The sequence below is a fragment of the Calidris pugnax genome, unplaced genomic scaffold, assembly GCF_001431845.1.
Source record: "Calidris pugnax isolate Ruff unplaced genomic scaffold, ASM143184v1 scaffold1, whole genome shotgun sequence".
Classification (NCBI taxonomy): domain Eukaryota; kingdom Metazoa; phylum Chordata; class Aves; order Charadriiformes; family Scolopacidae; genus Calidris; species Calidris pugnax.
Window position 1 is genome coordinate 9,785,231 of NW_015090800.1, and position 18,158 is coordinate 9,803,388.

The window sequence follows — 18,158 nt, forward strand, 5'->3', positions numbered from 1 at the left end:
ATGACTTTGTCTTTCTATTCCTAATTAAGTATTTTACTCTGAATGAGTGGCAGATGTGGCTATTTGGTTGTGGCAGTGACATCTGTAGTACTTCCATTGTTTTAACCTGTAAGTATTGCCTACTTGGCGTCCTTTTCCCACTTGGAAAGAATAGTCTTGAATTAAATGACTAATTAGAATTCCTTAAAAATTGCCAAATTGACTTCCTACCCCGTACTTTTCTTTGCATCCTTGGGATGGAGTAGGAGAAGCTGTTCTTTGCTTAGATTGCAAGCTTGCTAATTAATTTTGACAATAAATGCATTAGTATTTTGGGCTTTATTGTGCTCAAACAGACTAAGACTGAAAGTAGCAACTGCAGACCTTGTTACAGGTAAATGGAAGAGTTTGCTGTAATACTTGCCTACTACTTACAGAGTTATTTGCTCAGTATATTAATAGAAATACCTCTCATCCATGATGATTTGAAATTCAGTGATAAGACAGTACTAAAAAGGCAAGTGTCAGTCTCTTTCTTATACGTGTATATTGTCAGCATAAGATTGCTAACAGACATCTCTTTCCTATTGTTTAGTAATTACTTTTAGGAAGACAAAATACTGTAGAGATGAAATAACAGAATATTTCCAAATATCATGTGTTGAAAATAACATAAAGTTACATAGTTGGTAAATAACTACATATAACTGTAACATGTACCATTTTATTTATTTTTCATTTATAGGAATCTTATTGTTAGGGCTTCAAAAACTTATCTAAAAAAATGAGTTGGGTGGTGGTTGATTTTCTTTTTTTTTCTTTTGCATCAGTTTGTTGAACTGACTTGTCATGTGGCAGCCTGATGGTTTAGGTCTGGTGAGAGAAACAATGGAAGTCCATGGTCAGACAGTTGGAGGAAGGAGGGTGGGACCTCTCTTCAGCAGCAACAGCTACACTCAGTTTAATGTTATGTGAAACTGTACCCTGCAGTAGAGACTTCAGGTTTTGAAAAATTAAGGCTGTCCTGTTACTGTTGAATCTTTGCTACCTCTAGAATTGACTTATTTCTTTACTCATCCCTGTTAAGACACAATAGGGACTTACTGTCTGTGCATCTTCTCAGCTGTTCTGTGGATAACTGGAAATTGAAAAAGGATTTTGGGGATCTGCTTTGTCAACATAATAGGAAACATTCCTATATCCCTAGTAATTGTCTATAGCCCTGTAATCCTAGTAACAGGGAAGATGCTCTAATACCCCTAGTATTTTTCCACTGTTCCAGGAACTTTGTTGATTTTTTCCTACTGGATGTGAAGACACGTGCTTTTTTTCTTGTTTTACTGGATAAAGCCTGCAGTGCTCTCTGAGACATAGCAAGGAAAGGTTGTGGGTGCTGGTGCAATGATGGACTTTAAAAAGAAGATGTGCAGAGTTCTTGTTCAGAAATAACAAAGAACATTACCTATAGTGTTTATTCAGGGAGAATACAGGGGGATATTGGAAAATGTAATTTTATAGCTTGGCATAGATGCAAGGCATTGTGCCTAATTAAACATGCTAGTAAGAATCTTGAACCTCTGTTTTTTTCTGCACAATGACAGCAAAAAAGTCAAACTGGAAAACCAAGAGGTATTTAGATCTGAACTTTGTGTGTCCCAAGACTTAAAAAAACCCTTTGGCTCAATTTTGAGCTGTAAGTCAATATATAATTGTGAAACAATATCTACCTAACAATAGCTTTTGAAGAAATAGTAGATGTTCCCGTGATGGCTTGTCGCATTTCCCCATCTGTTCGGTGGAGTTTATAGGTACAAAGTGTTGTGCTGGTGTTGAGTGAAGTGGAGGCTACTGAGGGAAGCTTCACAAGAAGTACAGTTGCATCTAGACAGAAGAGTCCATTAGGTTGTGTTCTGTGTGCTATTGAAAGAGGGAGAAAAAGGCGCTTATAAAATTGAAATGATGTTGGAAAGGAACAGAAGGCAGAATTCAAGAGGATGGTGTCCTCTGTACAACCCAGCTTCTTGACAAGTTAATTCATTTTCTTCATGTTGAGGAAGATCCATCTGTTTTCTGCAGTCCTTTGATTAGATCATCAAGAATTACTTGCATCTTTCAATTTTCAAGATTGATATTTTCAATATGCCTTGTATACAGGAAATCTCAGAAATTTCCTAGTAGGAATACCTTGCCAACAGTTGATAATCTGACCTATTAGTCTTTTCAGTTGTGATTAATTAAATTGGAGAAGTGGGCATCCAAACTTTACTCAGTAATCTTGACAACTGTTAATTTCTGTAGTGGTCTGTGTGTGTAATCATTCCCTTTTGTATTTAGAATTTTATATAATGGTGGATTACATACACTACTTGTTTTAATATGATAAAGCAGGTTTTCAAGGAGTCATATCCCTTTAGGAACAATGAAGATAAGGCCTTGAATCAAGAATGCTTTGAATTTTTTTCTTAAACCAGACCAACACAGGCAGTTAAGCAATCTCTGAAATGGCATGGTCGTGCTCCATAGTATCAGAAGTAGGGAAAAGCAAGACTGAATTGAGAATAAGTGAATATTAGATTTGGAGGGTTCAACAGCCTTGTGTGGTGACTGATGTGGATCCAATACTTGTTTACAAAGTCATGTTGCTGTAGGAGAGAAGAGGTGCCAGGTGCTTTGGGTGGCTTACTTTGTACAACCATGCAGTCTTCAGGGAAGATGCTTCCTTTAAATGTTTTGGACTTTTGCAAACTCCTTGTATAAGGCATTCCAGCATAATTGTGAAGTAGTTGTTGAATCTGTCATACCGAATTATCTGTACTTGTCTCTTAAATTCTAAACTAATAACAGTTATGATGATAGATAAGGGAAGCACAACTGACATCATCTACCTGGCCTTGTGCAAAGCATTTGACACTGTCCCACACAACATCCTGGTCTCAGTGAAAACAATACCGCAGTAGAGAACAAACTCTGATGGATTTTTGTTTCCCCTGTGAAAGAAGCCTTATTTTCCCTTTGCAGAAAAGCAGAGGTCCATTGATATCTATCAGATATGTTAGATAGTCCCCTTCTGATTGTTTTTTATTTATACTTGCTCTTTTTATGTAGCTACAAATGTAATAATCACATAGAAAGTTGAGACTAAATCAAAAACATTCACCTTCTACTGAGGCTTAAGTCTGCAGGGTTGGTTCCTTGGACTTCGAATAACAAGAGGTTTCTTCAGTTGCCAGAGGTGGATGTGTTTTTGTATGTGAGAAAGCTTAGCACTTCCCCAATTCTTCTACTGCCTCTTGCTGACCTTGAATTGATACTAGACACCTTGGGGAAGTTATGAAAGTCTGATCATTCAGAGACTGGTATCACAGAGTCTTATTTTTAACTATTTTTTTCTACTTTGTTACTGCTTCAAATAAAATTCATTCATTCAGGCCTTCTACCTTCATGAACAGAATTAGAGATGTGTTTTTGCATATCTTCTACAGTTGTTTCTTTAAATATTACTGTATTTTATTTTGTAATACTGTAAACTTTTCACCATATCTGAGGATTAGTCTACAGCCTCCCTGCAGGAGGTGAGCAACTAGGTAATATATACTAAAAACATTTCAACCCAAATGGATGGCGAGGTGAAGGATAATAATGGTATTTCATTCAGGAAAACATCAGTGGATTGGGAGTGTTACTGTGGTTGAGTATGTTAATGCTTTCCAGGCTCTCTGTTACCTCTTGGTGACCTTGCTTTGATGCTTGAGGTCTGAAGTTGCACTTACCACAGTAATTGATTGCTCGCTAGTAGCCAGAATGATTAATGTCAGATTCACCTGTGTGTGTTGAAGAAAGGGACTCCGGAAAGTGACTTGTAATGGTGCCGTATGTGATTGATGTGCTCTGTGGCATCCTTGGCAATACTTGTTCTTACAGGTGCTGGCACCTCATTTGCTCTTTGCATCAGTCAGGTACCTGCTAATAGATTAACTTCCAGTATCTCCCAGTTAGTGTTTTGCCTTCCCAGTTAGTTCTGAGTTTAGAGCATAAAGAACAAAAATATTTGCATTCTTTATTGAATGGCTGTTTCAGCTACACTAATATCATTCCAGTGTCGCCTGCTGTTTCTGTACACAAAGCTCCATGTGCCTTCAAGAAAGGTTATGGAATTAATCAGGTCAGAGAAAGTGTTTAATACTTAGCCTGAAAATAAGGCAGAAATTCTGTTATCTGTAACATTCTACAAAAGACAATAAAATTAACATTCTTAAACACAACATGCCAGACAGCTGTCAAAGCTTGGAGATATTTTTACTATACTTTGATGCAAAGGTTTTATTGGTAGTCAGCAAGATAATCTGATTGGAGTGATGATGAATATATCAAATACCAGGAAAAAATGAAGGGAGTAAGTGAAGTTTTCCCGTGGGGCACTATGTTTCACTGACTAATTGTGCAAGCTTGATCAAGATACGTTCTAACATAAGCATCTTTAGCTGTTCAAAAATCAGAAATTTAGCTAACCGCATCCTGGGCTGCATCAAGAAGTATGGCCAGTAGCTCGAGAGAGGTGATTCTACCCCTCTACTTTGTGCTCTCATGAGACTGCACTTGGAGTACTGCATACGGCTTGGGCCCCCAGCATAAGAAAGACAGGGACCTGTTGGAGCAAGTCCAGAGGGGGGCCACAAAGATGATAAGAAGTCTGGAGCACCTCTCCTGTGAAGACAGGCTGAGAGAGGTGGGGTTATTCAGCGTGGAGAACATTCCAGGGAGAATTTGTAGCAGCCTTCCAGTCCCTAAAGGTGGCCTACAGAAAAGGTGGAGAGGAACTCTTTATCAGGGAGTGTTGTGGTAGGACAAGGGGTAATGGCTTTAAATTGAAAGAGATTTAGATTAGATATTAGGAAGAAATTCTTTTCTCTGAGACACTGGAACAGGTTGCCCAGTGAAGTTGTGGATGCCCCATCCCTGGAAGTGTTCAAGGCCAGGTTGGATGGAGCTTTGAGCAACCTGGTCTAGGGTGATGTCCCTGACCATGGCAGGGGGTTTGGAACTAGATCTTCAAGGTTCCTTCCATTCTGTGGTTCTATAATGGGATTCCTAAGAATGTATAATACCAGTCTTCTCATTTGGGGATTTTAGAATGTATATTTTTTAAAAGTTTTCTCATAATACATAGGATTATGAGTCACTCATCTATTCTATAAAAAGAGAGAGAACACAAATAGAAGGAAAAGGGACATGCATTTTTAAAGACTGCTTCTGCCATCCTTTTTAATGTCAGCTGACTTTCCATGTAGTAACAATTCCTGTAGTTGTGGTCTTAAAACAGATACTAAATATTGCAAGAATTGTGATGAACTGTGGCAGCTGAGTTTTGTATTTACATTTTAAAATAGTATGTAAATGAAAAGGCTATATAATTTTTAAATTTTGTGTAGTATGTAGTGAATGGCAAACTAGCTGAATCCGTTTACAGAGAATTCAGAGCAGTGTACTTCTTGATAGTTACATGGGAGATACTCTTCAGTTTCAGATTTTATTTGCTTCTTGGTGTGCTTTGAACACTAGACTGTTTAGTTTATTGTTCTGGCAGCATGTACTGACACTTATTGGAGAATATCAGCAGTTTTGGCATGAGGCTGCTAGGGAAAAGACTTCTTGTCTGGGTCATTTCAAAGTTTTGGTGTTTAAGCTGTCATTACACTCTTGATACAAAACAGGTTACCTGAATAGTGTTCAAGTTCTCCTGTTACTACAATGCATTGAATATAAATACCTAATTTTGGTGTAAATGTTCAGTGTTGAATTCTACCAGCAAGTAGGCATTACCTTTTTTTTCCTTGAGAACTTTGTGCAAAAGCACATCTTCTCCAATTGACCTCTAGTGTTTCAACTTCTAAGAAAATTAACTTCATTTTGGCTTTAGAATTGTGTTATTTAGATATGCAGCAGTGTACTTGTTTTTGTCATGACTATTTTAAAGATCTTCAACTTTAATCCCGCTTCGACTGTTTTATATGGGAAAAAATGGGGACTGAGAAGACGTTGTATCTCTCCAGTGCTCTTAGAAATACTTGTTGCTATTTTAAAACAAAAATACTTCTACAAAGTGATTTGTGTGGTTACTTGTGTAACTTGCATAGCTAGTACTAGTAGTGTAAAGATTTCAGGAAAAGTATGAAAGTATTTGTAATTGATTTGTCTTCGGGGGTAGGAGTCAGTTACGTGCTTTTTGCAGAAAGAAAAAATAGAAAAATAAAAACCAAGAAAAAATCCATGATGTCTTCTCTAAATTGACAGTACATGGACTTCAGATTTTTTTTTTTTTTTTAAATCATAACTTTTATAAAGGAAGTTGCTGGAACGATTTTGCATAAACTGTTTCCTGTAATTAGGATCAAAGCTTTTTTTGGGGATGAGGGGTAGTGGTATATATAGTGGATTCATTTTTAAATAAAATTGATTCTTACTTTCTTTTTATGAGTTGTTTTTTTTAATTTTTTTTTTCAGTGATAAATGAATTTTTACTCAAAATTTATGTGTTGACCCAGTAATTGAGATAATTTTGTATCTCATTACAATTTTGTAGACTAAGCATGTTCTGGTAAAGACTTAAGATTTAATTATTTTTAGCTTAAAAAATAAATTGTGCATGTATTCTCATTAACATTTTAAAAATATTATTCCAGCTGCGTTGGGGTAGAGGAGCACCATGCTGTTGACATTGATCTATACCATTGTCCCAACTGTGCAATTCTGCATGGACCTTCTCTAAGTAAGTATGGGTTATTTAAATTTTACTTTACACTTTCAGTCTGTTTTCTCTCCATGTACAATTGAAAAAGACTGTTCAGAAGAACATTCAAGATGAATTTGATTATTTAGAAGGTACTGGTTCTACATGATTAGCTCTGAGCTGATAAAAACCCCACAAAACAAAACAAGCCATCCAGAAAGGTTCCGTGACCTGGAGATGCAGATAAAATAAAAACTACTGCTATAGATAAGAGAAATCAAAGTGCACAGAAGAAACAATCTGGATTTAACAGAGAGTGAGAGAATGAAAATCAGGGAATTTTAAAAAATCCGAAAGCTGGTTTAAGTTTCCTATGTTTGCCTATGAAGGAAACTTTGAGAAAACGTAGGAGTTAGCTGTCATACCTTTCTTGATTATTGTAGATATGCCACAAGAGTCCAGTGAAATCTGGAATATGAACTTCCTGTGGGTTTTGTTGTTTTGTTGGGGTTTTTTTTTCCATTTATGTCCTTGAGAGTTACACAGCTCCGAATTTCAGGTTTCTGATTTATAAACAAGTTTCCACCAAGTTCCTCCTGTGTTTTTATGAGTTGCCTGTAGAGACTGTGAAACAGAGCAGCCAGAGACAGCTCTTCTTCGGTCTTCCTTTCAGTAGGTAAAAGTGCTGTAGAGGTCTGCAGCGAAAAGATGATAGCATAGCAATTCTGAAGAAAGCAAGTTTTATCTTTCTGTTAACTACTGAAAGGATACTGCTTTGTCCAGACTTTTTTCCCTAGATTTTTGGTTTCTGTTCCCTAAAGGAAACTATGTAAAAATGAATTTTCACTTTTCCAACAGTGAATTAAGTTTCTGTGTTCAGACCTGAAAAATGTTTGTATGCACTGTATGTCTTTAACCTCCAAGCATTAAGTCATGGTCATCTGTGTTTTCTAATGTTGTGGTTTTTTGGGTGGTTTTTTTTTGTTGTTGTTTTTTTTTTTTTTTCCTTTTCTTTTACTTGACAACCACCTAGTGATTTATAGTCAGCAGTGACTTAAGATCTAGATTTTTTTTTAAAAGCTGAATTTACTTTACCATTTACAAATAAGTTTAAAACCACTCCACTCTCACTGGTAGTGGTAAAGCATCACTTACGGATCTAATTAATGTATGTTGTGTGATATGTATCTTGTATAGTATTTGAGTTCAGGGTTAGCTACTTCTAGGTTAGGGGCTAAAAGGTAAGATAAATGTTGTTTTACATGCTCGTAGTTTTTAGTATTCCAGTTGTCATTTTCAGTTAAAAATCTGCGTGTCACTCCTGTAAATCAGAATATAAATAACAGCCATTTATTTCCCCAACTTTCTGCCTGTTTTTTTTATGTGAGAGGGACTAGGAGGAGTAGAAGTGGGATCATTATCAGACTTTCAAAATAATAAGCTGGTAAATTGGAAACTTCTTTTCTCTTCTTCATTTATGAAGACTAGTATGCTTCACTGTGATGCCTGTGAATAACCTTTTGTATAATGCAGAGGCAGCTGCTAGTTCTAATGTGAGCTCTGTCTCACCTGCAGCAATTTGACAGTGAGATAACAGTGATTTTTGTGTTAGAAGTCTTTTCAAAAAGACAAGAATCTGTGGTAAAAATTATCCTTATTACTTCATATTGCCTCAAGTAAGTAGATCAGCTAGATTTAGTAGAAGCTTCAGGCACATCACTTACCGATGCAAGCTGAGGTGATATGTTGAAATATGTCTTCACCTGCAGTTTTATTAATTGTCCTGTGCTAAGCTGTCAGAATCAAATCTATGATGGTTTGTGGTTGGGGCTCTACTTACTTTAGTGTTTAGAAAGACTGATAGTGCCTCACAACTTACAATGCTCCAGAATGCTCCAATCATATGAAATTATGTACATAAGGAAAAAAGACATTTTTATTTACAGCTTCATATTCTAACAGCCCTTTGTCTAAGGGAATTTTGAAAGAGACAAAAATTCAGCTGTTGGATTTAAGAGGGCAAGTATATCTGTGATTTCAGCAGGCACTTTTGTATATAATCCCATGTGATCAAATCATGTAGTGCGGAAAATTTACTAAAAATATACAAGAAGCATGTACTTCATACTACCAAATGGGTGGTTACTTTCAGTATGTGTTGTGGTTTTAGACCCAGCCAACAACAAAGAGCCAGGCGGCCGTTCGCTTGCTTATTCCCCCCACCACTCTGCAGCGGGATGGGGAGAGAATCCGAAGAAAAAGGCAAAACTTGTGGGTTGAGATAAAAGCAGTTTAACAGAACAGCAAAGGAAAGGGGAAAACAACAATAATACTTAAAAGGGAATGTACAAAACACGATTAGCATACAACCGCTCACCAGCTGGAACCGGGAAAGCCCAGCCCACTCATGAAACAGATTCCTGCCTTCCCCACTCCTTGGCCAACTTCCCCAGCTATATCCTGAGCATGGTACTGAATACCCCTTTGGCTAGTTTGGGTCAACCATCCTGGCTGTGTCCTGTCCCAGCTTCTTCTGAAAATTAACCCCATCCCTCCTGGAACGAGGACAGTGTCCTACGAAAGTTTCAATAATGAGAAGAAAGCTACTCCGTAGTAGATGTAAAGATCAAATCAACCAATCAACCTCTTCTTGTATTTTAAACAAAAATAAATCCTCTTCTTAATTTGGAAGAGTAACAATTTTACAAGAGCTAGACGTGTAAAGTGCTAAATAATTCTAAAATCCTACATAATTTTAAAAGGGGCAATTTTAAAAAATACTAACAGCCTATGGAATTTTCTTAGCTTATTTTGGTTTAGAGTATTCATATTATTTTATAACTTTCAAAGTTGTCTCAGTGATCCTTAAGTCTAAAAGTGCTGTTTTGCATGAATTCTGGGAGTCAGATCTGTCACCAGACTCTAGAATCCAGAGCTTTAAGAGAGCATGAGGTACAGTAAATGTTAACTGGTTTTACCTTATCAAATTCTGTAAATACCCTACTACCTATTTTGTGGGGTGGTGTTTTTTTTTTTTTTTTTTTTTTTGACTGTGGTAGTGATGCTGGTGTTTGATCTGAGTTGACAATATGAGATGATATACCAAGCCTTAGAAGTGGTATTCTGTGATTTATTGTATGTTCCTCAAAATCTTTTCAGTCTTCCTATGCTAACATTTCTCTTGCAATTTTCCAAAAGAAATGGGAATCACCTATGGGACCACTTCCAAGACTTAACGCCTCATTGTCTAGCTGTACACCTCTTGATGGTCCCCATTTGAAGTCTAGCATCTGACCTCTGAGGCAAACAGACTAGTATTGTGAGGGGCAGGAAATAGTGTTTGCCTCAAGTAGGTACAGTTATTGGCCCATTGTTTTGTTTGTATAAGGAACATAATTTAAAAATAACTTTCTGCTTAGTTTTCATGAAAACTTCCAGCACACTCCTTTCCGTTTCTCAATCCCTCCAGTCTAGTGTATTTTTAGTGTGTGTATTTTTAGTGTTGTGACAGTGGGTTGTGCCTTAATTTTCAGGAACACCAAGGGTGAACACTAGTTGCTTCCACTAGTTTGGAGTGATTGGGAGAGGGAGGTGTTATATGTGCATTTCAACTTAGGTAGTTTCATTTTTTTGTTTTAATTTGAGCATGAGGATCCATTCAGTTAAATTATTTTTCTTGCAACTGTTATTGTCATGTCTTAAGGGGTTATAAAAGCTCTAGTATTGAGGGATACGTAAGCGGAAAAAGTTTTCATTACTGTTTTTTGTTATTCAGTGTTCTCTTACTTATAGAATGATGATGCACATTGCCAAGTATGAAGTAAAGCAAAGGAATTACTTTAATTTCTAGTTTTTAAGTGTTGGAAAAACAAATTTTTAAAAGCTGGTCTTGTGCTATAAAATTTCTTAAGCAGCTGTATCATTTTACAATTTTAATGAGTTGTTATAATGAGTCAATTTATGAGAAACTACTCTATTGCAAATTAGTATCAGCCACTAATTTCTTGTATTATTATCTATGACTGAGAAAATAGCTTTGAAAACTTCATAAATAATGAAGCCAGGTTTATTAAGTTTTACTGTTATTTGGATAGTTAGCTCATTAAGCAGGCTCTTCAGCACTGGTTTTCAGGTTAGCAAATAGCTATAAATGTCAGTTTATTCTCTTAAATGTCTTCTAAAGGGTACATTTTGTCACTTCTGTAGGAAACATATTATCAATAGGAATGATTTACCTCTTACATGTAATGACGATAAGATGTCAGTTATTCCTACATAACCAACTGTTTTATTCTGGAGAAGCAGGATTTTTTTTTCTTTTTAGAAGTTACTCCCTTTTTTTCATCTAAAATACGTAGCTTCCTGTTACTGTTAGCTGTGTTCAGTAATGCTGGCACTTTTTTAGATTTTGGGTGCATCATGACTTTGCTAAACTTAAGGATGAGTTCTTTCATAAAGTTCAATTTTGTATTAATACAGTTGCTTAGCTGGGTGTTGTATTTGCATCGCAGGCTGTTTTGCATATGCCTGTAAAACACCATTTATTTTGACAAGTAACAATAGATTTCCCTCTTCTGTGTTTCCTCAGCAGATGTAACTAAATTTCTGCTTAATATTAGTTAAATTATAGATCTGCTCTTACTAAATATTCTTGGAGCAGTCTTCCAGTAGCAACTATCTAATGCTGTGGAACAGTTTGGCTTCTTTTATGGCGAACTGAAATGCAATCTAAAAGTTACTGTAACATTAGTGTATTTCTTAGTGTGGTAAATGATTAGCTGTCAAGTCAGAAGAAGGGTAGCAAGTTCAGCACTGGTGGAGCTTCTTTCCCAGATGAGGACATGGTGGTCCTTTTTGCTGAGGCATCTGCTGGGAATGTAATAGGGCTTCTCAGTCTGTTGGATTTTTGAGCACAAGAGATACAGGTTTATCTGTATAGACAGAAAGTGCTCCAAACTGCATTTTGCTAACAAATAGATAGATGATACAATCAAGAGCTTTTTTGCCAAGCTTGTGTTCTTTACAAATGAAGATACAAAATGAGTGGTTGATGAATTAATTAAGTATCCATTATGAAATAATTTGTTACAAAATAATGAAAATTTGAAGAAAGGCAGTAAGTTCACCATGATATCATAAGTCATTTTGTCTTCTGCTTCACTTAAGGCCAAAAAATTAAAATGGGGAGGCTGCATACAACTTACAATATTCTAAAATACAGCCTTTCAATATATATGAAGGGGGCTTATAAGAAAGAAGATGATTTTTCAAAGACCTGTAGTGAGAGGACAAGGCATAACAGTTTTAAAGTGAAAGAGGGTAGGTTTAGGAGAGATACAAGAAAGATTATTTTTTATTATTAATTTTTTTTTTATTATTTTTTTTTTTACGATGAGGGTGGTGAGGCACTGTAACAGGTTACCCTGAGAAGTTATGGATGCCCCATCCCTGGAAGTGTTTACAGTCATGTTGGATGGGGCTTTGAGCAACGAGGTCTAGTGAAAGGTGTCCTCCTTGCCATAGGCAGGGAGGTTGGACTAGGTGATCTTTAAAGGTCCCTTCCAACCCAAGCCATTCTATGATTCTGTGAAAACAGGTGGGGTTTTTCTCTTTTGTATATCTGTCTTTTGTCCTGAGGAGACCAACACGACAGTTTTTATGTGAATGTCTAGTTTTTAATTTTCCTTGGCACTTTTGTTACAACTTTTAAAAATGCAGTTGAGTTTCAGATTATCAAATTTGTAATAGAACATTAATTTATCCTTTGCTCTTTTTTAATATGTCGTAACGGTGCATTAGAGTTTCAACCAACTCAGAAGTTGGTTGTTTTGGGGTACAATGTTGTGTAACATGCATTGTGCTTGCATAATATAAGATCACATCTGCCCAAAACAGTTTACACCCTGAACTATTATGTAGACATAAACAGTGAATAAAAGAAAGGTGGTTTGGTCTTGAACAGTGTATGGAAGTGAATAGTAGTAATATTATCAGACTGGAGATGTGCATGCTTATATGGTGAGATAGCACAATGGGATTAGGTCCTGTTAATTCTGTGTTACTACATAAAATGAAGTCTGTGGATCTTGAAGAGATAAGATTCTTCTGTTTGTTAAAAAAAATGTCTGAGCTTTAGGAATTTAAAGTTCTATTACTAGTTTTCTTGCTGACTTTTTAGTTTAGGGCTGCTTTGAAGCTGCTGCTGTTTACTTGTGCTGCCCTGGGTACAGTGTTAAATTGTGTATAATGTGCACTGAGGTTCTCACATAGGAGCTGTAGAAGTATAGAGGATTACTGTCAGGTGTCCTGAAGATTCTGTTTGTTGCAGATAGGTAGAGTGTCATCTGCATAACCAATAAGGTTTGTTAATCATAGTAATGTGATTGAGGCACGTGTGGCTCACTGATGGGATGACTGCTAATCTGAGCCATTTGATTTAACGAATTCAAAGTTTAATCCTTCTGAAATTTATAGTGAAGAAGAGGAGGAACTGGCACAGACATGACTACACAGAGGTGGATGATGGCTCCAAACCAGTGCAGGCTGGAACACGGACCTTCGTTAAACAGCTGCGGGCTCGCTCTTTCCCAAGGTACAGAAGCTTACTTATGCATTTCAGTGAAAAAAATAGAGAAACGTTGTTGGCTGAGGGTGTCTTAGAGGAGGTGACTTACAGTTCTCTGGTTCAGGAAATGAAGGTTGAGGATGACTTCCTCCTATTTTAGAATTCTTTCCTGCCCCATCTCTGTTTCAGATTTACCTTTTTTTTACCTTTTCATGCAGTAGCTTCCCCTGTTCAGTTTTGCACTGGGATGTGTTGTCTGTCAGCACTACTATAGAGGGGTGTGGAGGGGTTGAGGTTTTTTGGGTTTTGCTTGTTTGTTTCGTGTGACGGAATGGGAGCAGTAGTGTGAGTGGTTGTGTTTTGTTTTTCTATTCTGTCAGAATCTGATCTGTCAGAATATTGTCTGTCTATTCCTCTAGTCCAGGAATATTCCTCAATTTAATTCTAAATAACATAGAACATTCACATGAGCTGGTAGTCTATCTGTTCTCACATGCTTTAGAGGAAAGTGGAGAAACATGAGCTATCTTTGAGAATTCCTTTTCCCTATCCTCCTAAATTTCTCTGTTCGGTCATATAGAAAGACAATGAGTTCATAGGTTATATATGCATGACAGTAAGCATTTTGTTCTGGTTTAGGTAATTTTCTTTGTCTCTTAGTTAAATGCTTAATATAATAGTACTGGGTCCACTTCTTTTGGATTCAAGTGTAGCCATTTCCATCTGTCCTCCCCTAAACAGTGACTTTTTTTTTTTTTTTTTCAGTAATGCTGGAAGGATGCTTTTCTGCTAATATTCCATTTTTTCTTTCCACCAGTGCTGATGAAGTAATTTTGAAAATGCATGGAAGCCAGCTGACACAAAGATACTTGGAGAAACATGGGTTTGATGTTCCCATTATGGTTCCTAAATTAGATGGTCTGGGGCTCAGACTTCCTCCACCAACTTTCTCTGTTTTAGATGTGGAACGCTATGTAGGTAAGAGTCACTCTGCAGTACTTATAAATAATCCTGTCTGTAAAATAAAATAAATATTTTCATGAGTATAAGAGCTTCCAGGATGCTAAATATATATTCTAAATTTAATTCCTTCTAACCGGAAGGCTAACAGAGATTCAAATTAACATTATGTTTTTTGGGGGTTTGTGTTGTTTTCTTTGTTTGTTGGTTTGTTTTTTTTTAAATATGTGGTAGATATGTGATAGTAGTACAGTCTTCCTTTTCAACTTTCAAACATTTATTTTGGTGCAAGTTATACATGGAACGCTAGGGATTTTTTTTCTGCTACACGTTGTAAACCAATAAAGTGTAATGACTTTTAAGATTGTTCTCTGTGAGAATTGAATTAATCACTCTTATCATCAAAAAAGTTTAACCATTGATTAGGATATTTCAAAACTGCTTAGGCTTAGTAAATTGGCATTTCTGAATTAAATGTTTCTTCCTGAAAAATTTCCTACCTTGGCTTCCTTTGACAGGGGAACTAGAGCTTCCCAAGGACCATTTCTTTCTTTCTTATCAGATCTCCTTAAAAGTCTGCAATTGTTTCAATGTCATGTAAGTGTGCAGTACAGAGAAAGAGAGACTGAGCTGATCGCAGCGTGATATTTCCTGTAATATACAGTACAGTTGAGAAGTCTGTTATATGGTCTTGTCTGTCTTCTTGTGATAACTTAATATAATGATGTGTGCTGAAAGTTTCCATCCATCAGCATTTTACAATAGCACCAGAACAAAGGAAATACGTCGTATATGCAATGTTGTTACCATTATTGTGATTATAGACAGAAATGTGTTCTGCTTTGAAGTGTAATTATCATTTTGTTACTTCTGAATCGTTTCTTTTGGAATACTGCCTCTTCAGATTCAGAGAGACACTTGGTCTTCTCATTCTCATACATATATTTTGATGTGCCAGGTACTCCGATTTTGGGGAAAAAAATTGGAAATCCACAGATTTACCTTTCTGTTATTGAAATTGAAAATAAGAAAACTGAATAAATACTATTCCAACTGAGATGATACTAACTTGCAATTTTAAAGTAATTATGTTTATAATGTACATCTAGGTCTATTTCAGCATTCCAAAATTGTCAAATTTGACCCTTGTATGGGTCATAAAGCAGTTACTGTTAGAATGTTGTTAGTCCCATCTCTTGGCTAAAGGTTATTTCTTGTCTAGTTCTACAGATATATCATTTTGAAATACATGTGTAAACCAGTCCTTGTTGTCTTCAGAAATGAATCACAATCATTACAATTATTCAATGAAATTACTGTGTGCTTAAAAGTTATGCATATATATAAGGAGGGTGGGCTTCTAGAATGTGATAGAATATCTGCATAGTTTTTAATGTTAAAAACTTACAGTTCTGGCACAAGTTTAGTGCAGTTTACTAAAAGTTAAAAGCTCTGAGCAGTAGGATTTATTATTTATTTGTAAAGAATTCTCAGTGGTCCTTGTGTTAAACGTTCAAGTGCTGTGGTGATGATTAATAAGAAGAGTGAGGAATAGATCTGCCCTGATAACTCTCTATGCTAGTCTTTGCAGTTGCAGCCACAAACCCAGTCTTGTTTTTAAACCAGTTCCAGTCATCCTATACTGCTTTTTCTTTATGGTTAACCACAGGAAAGAGAATTTATTTTTAGAGTGTTTCCACTTCTGTCCTTAGCTGATTATAGCAATGAAAGTTAGACCTAATAAAAAGTTGGTTTATACTGATGTGTCTTGGTTACAAGAGAATACTGATGATAGTGGAGTTTTTGTGCAGAAGTGTTTTGACACAGGCAAGTTAAATCTTTTTAAAATTGCCTGTTTTTATCTCTGAAAGGTTTAAGTAAGTCATGTTGTTTTTCACAGGTGGTGACAAAGTGATAGATGTAATAGATGTAGCAAGACAAGCAGACAGTAAAATGAAGCTTCATAATTATATTAAATATTTCACAAATCCTGACCGACCAAAAGTATTGAATGTGATCAGCTTGGAATTCTCAGACACAAAGTGAGTATTGACTAAAATTCCTTGAAAGTAGGAAGTGATTTTTCACTAAGTTGAACAGGATGTGTAGGAACATAATGTCTATAGTGGGAAAGATAGGAGGCTGCATATTTTATGCAGACAGCTACTGTGATGTAATGCACCTATAAAACATTTTTACTAATTCATAAGTAATAACTTTGTAGGAAACAAAAATATAAAGCTGTCATATAAAAAGAGGTGTTCTTACTCTTGATTATATTTATGGTTCTTGTTTGTTTGTTTTAAAAGGATGTCTGAATTAGTGGAAGTACCAGATATTGCCAGAAAGCTTTCATGGGTGGAAAATTATTGGCCAGATGATTCTGTCTTCCCTAAGCCTTTTGTTCAGAAGTATTGCTTGATGGGTGTCCAGGACAGCTATACTGATTTTCATATCGATTTTGGAGGAACGTCAGTTTGGTACCATGTTCTCTGGGTATGAAGGCTTCTTGATTTATGACTGTGTGAAACAAAGTTTATTCAGTGTGCAGTTTTCTGCCATGGCATCATCACCTGTATGAAATTTTGTGCTTAAAAAGCCAGAGAAGGAGCTTGAAAGTGAATTATTGATTGTTGATGTTGCATTTTTATGCTTTTATTTTAGAATGCTTTTGGTGACTTATAGACTATCATTGGTTGACTGATCATTTTAGTAGACTGGTAGGTGATATAGTGAGGTTTTAGTATGAAAAATGAATTGAATGAAAGTCACTGACATACTCCACTTTTTATTCTTCTCTCAAACTTTGACCGTGTACATACATGATAGAAGAGGCAAAGTGGTTTCATCGTAGGTTTCTCATTTGGCACGTGCGCACTTGCCCATAAATTGTTTATAAAAGGTAGAATTCTTTATACTCCAATTAAAAGTTTTGGTTGGTTGTTTGCTTCTTTTACATGACAAGATACTAGCTGGCTAGTGGACTATTGACTACGCTTTTGGTGGATTACAGTTGTGGAACACTGGGGCTAGGAAGCCCAAATGTTCCGTAGTGGAAATGTGGAGTACTTAGCATTTAGATCAATCTGTTACTTCATTAGGAATGACTCAGAGGTTGTATTATGCCTCCACTGATTGATTTATTTATTTGATATTTATGTTTAATAGGGTGAGAAGATCTTCTATTTGATCAAGCCCACTGATGAAAATTTGGCTCTATATGAGTCTTGGAGTTCATCCGTCACCCAGAGTGAAGTATATTTTGGGGACAAAGTTGACAAATGTTACAAATGTGTTGTGAAGCAAGGACACACTTTATTTGTTCCAACAGGTAAGATTTCCCCCTTATCACTAGGACTTAGCATATTTAATCACTAGTGATTGTGTTATCAACGTTTGGTTTCTCCTAAAATTTTGGATAAGAGAAAATAAAAATAAATTCGCAATTTGGATTTTTGAAACAAGTACTTAGCTTGCCTGACAGTAATAACAGTTACCAGGGAAAGAAAGGGTGTTGATTACCCAATTACAAGACAACAAATTAAAGCTTAATTTGGATGTCAGGCAAATAGTTCCAGTTCACAGAACACATATTGTTCACCATTTGATAGATATCTAGACTGAATTCCTATCTTAATTTTATAATACAATTCTCTTTCTGCAGCTTTTGAATTTTGAACACCTACTAGGCAAAATTATTACAAAAAACATGACATAACGTTATTATGCTGCAGGCTAGAGGATTAAAAATGAAAGTTGGGTGTTGATTTGATTGGGTCCCATCCCATCCCCCGTGTCGTCCTCCCCTTTTCTGTTTTCTGACAGCAGGAAATCTAAACTGTGGTGGAGCCTGTGGAGACTGTCTGAATTGAAATGAAAGTGTCCCTGAATAAAATTGAAGAATATATATTTGAATTCATGCGTTAA

At 36.1% G+C, this 18,158-nt stretch overlaps 1 protein-coding gene across 1 annotated transcript in view; it reads left to right on the plus strand.

Moving 5' to 3' along the window:
- The window catches only part of KDM7A (lysine (K)-specific demethylase 7A), a 96,233-nt gene that overhangs the window by 44,263 nt on the left and 33,812 nt on the right, over window positions 1-18,158 (plus strand). Inside the window, exons 4-9 of the mRNA XM_014937233.1 lie at window positions 6,655-6,745; window positions 13,181-13,298; window positions 14,089-14,249; window positions 16,132-16,273; window positions 16,541-16,727; window positions 17,400-17,562. Coding sequence (XP_014792719.1) covers window positions 6,655-6,745; window positions 13,181-13,298; window positions 14,089-14,249; window positions 16,132-16,273; window positions 16,541-16,727; window positions 17,400-17,562 — 862 coding nt within the window. The remainder of the gene's footprint in view (window positions 1-6,654; window positions 6,746-13,180; window positions 13,299-14,088; window positions 14,250-16,131; window positions 16,274-16,540; window positions 16,728-17,399; window positions 17,563-18,158) is intronic.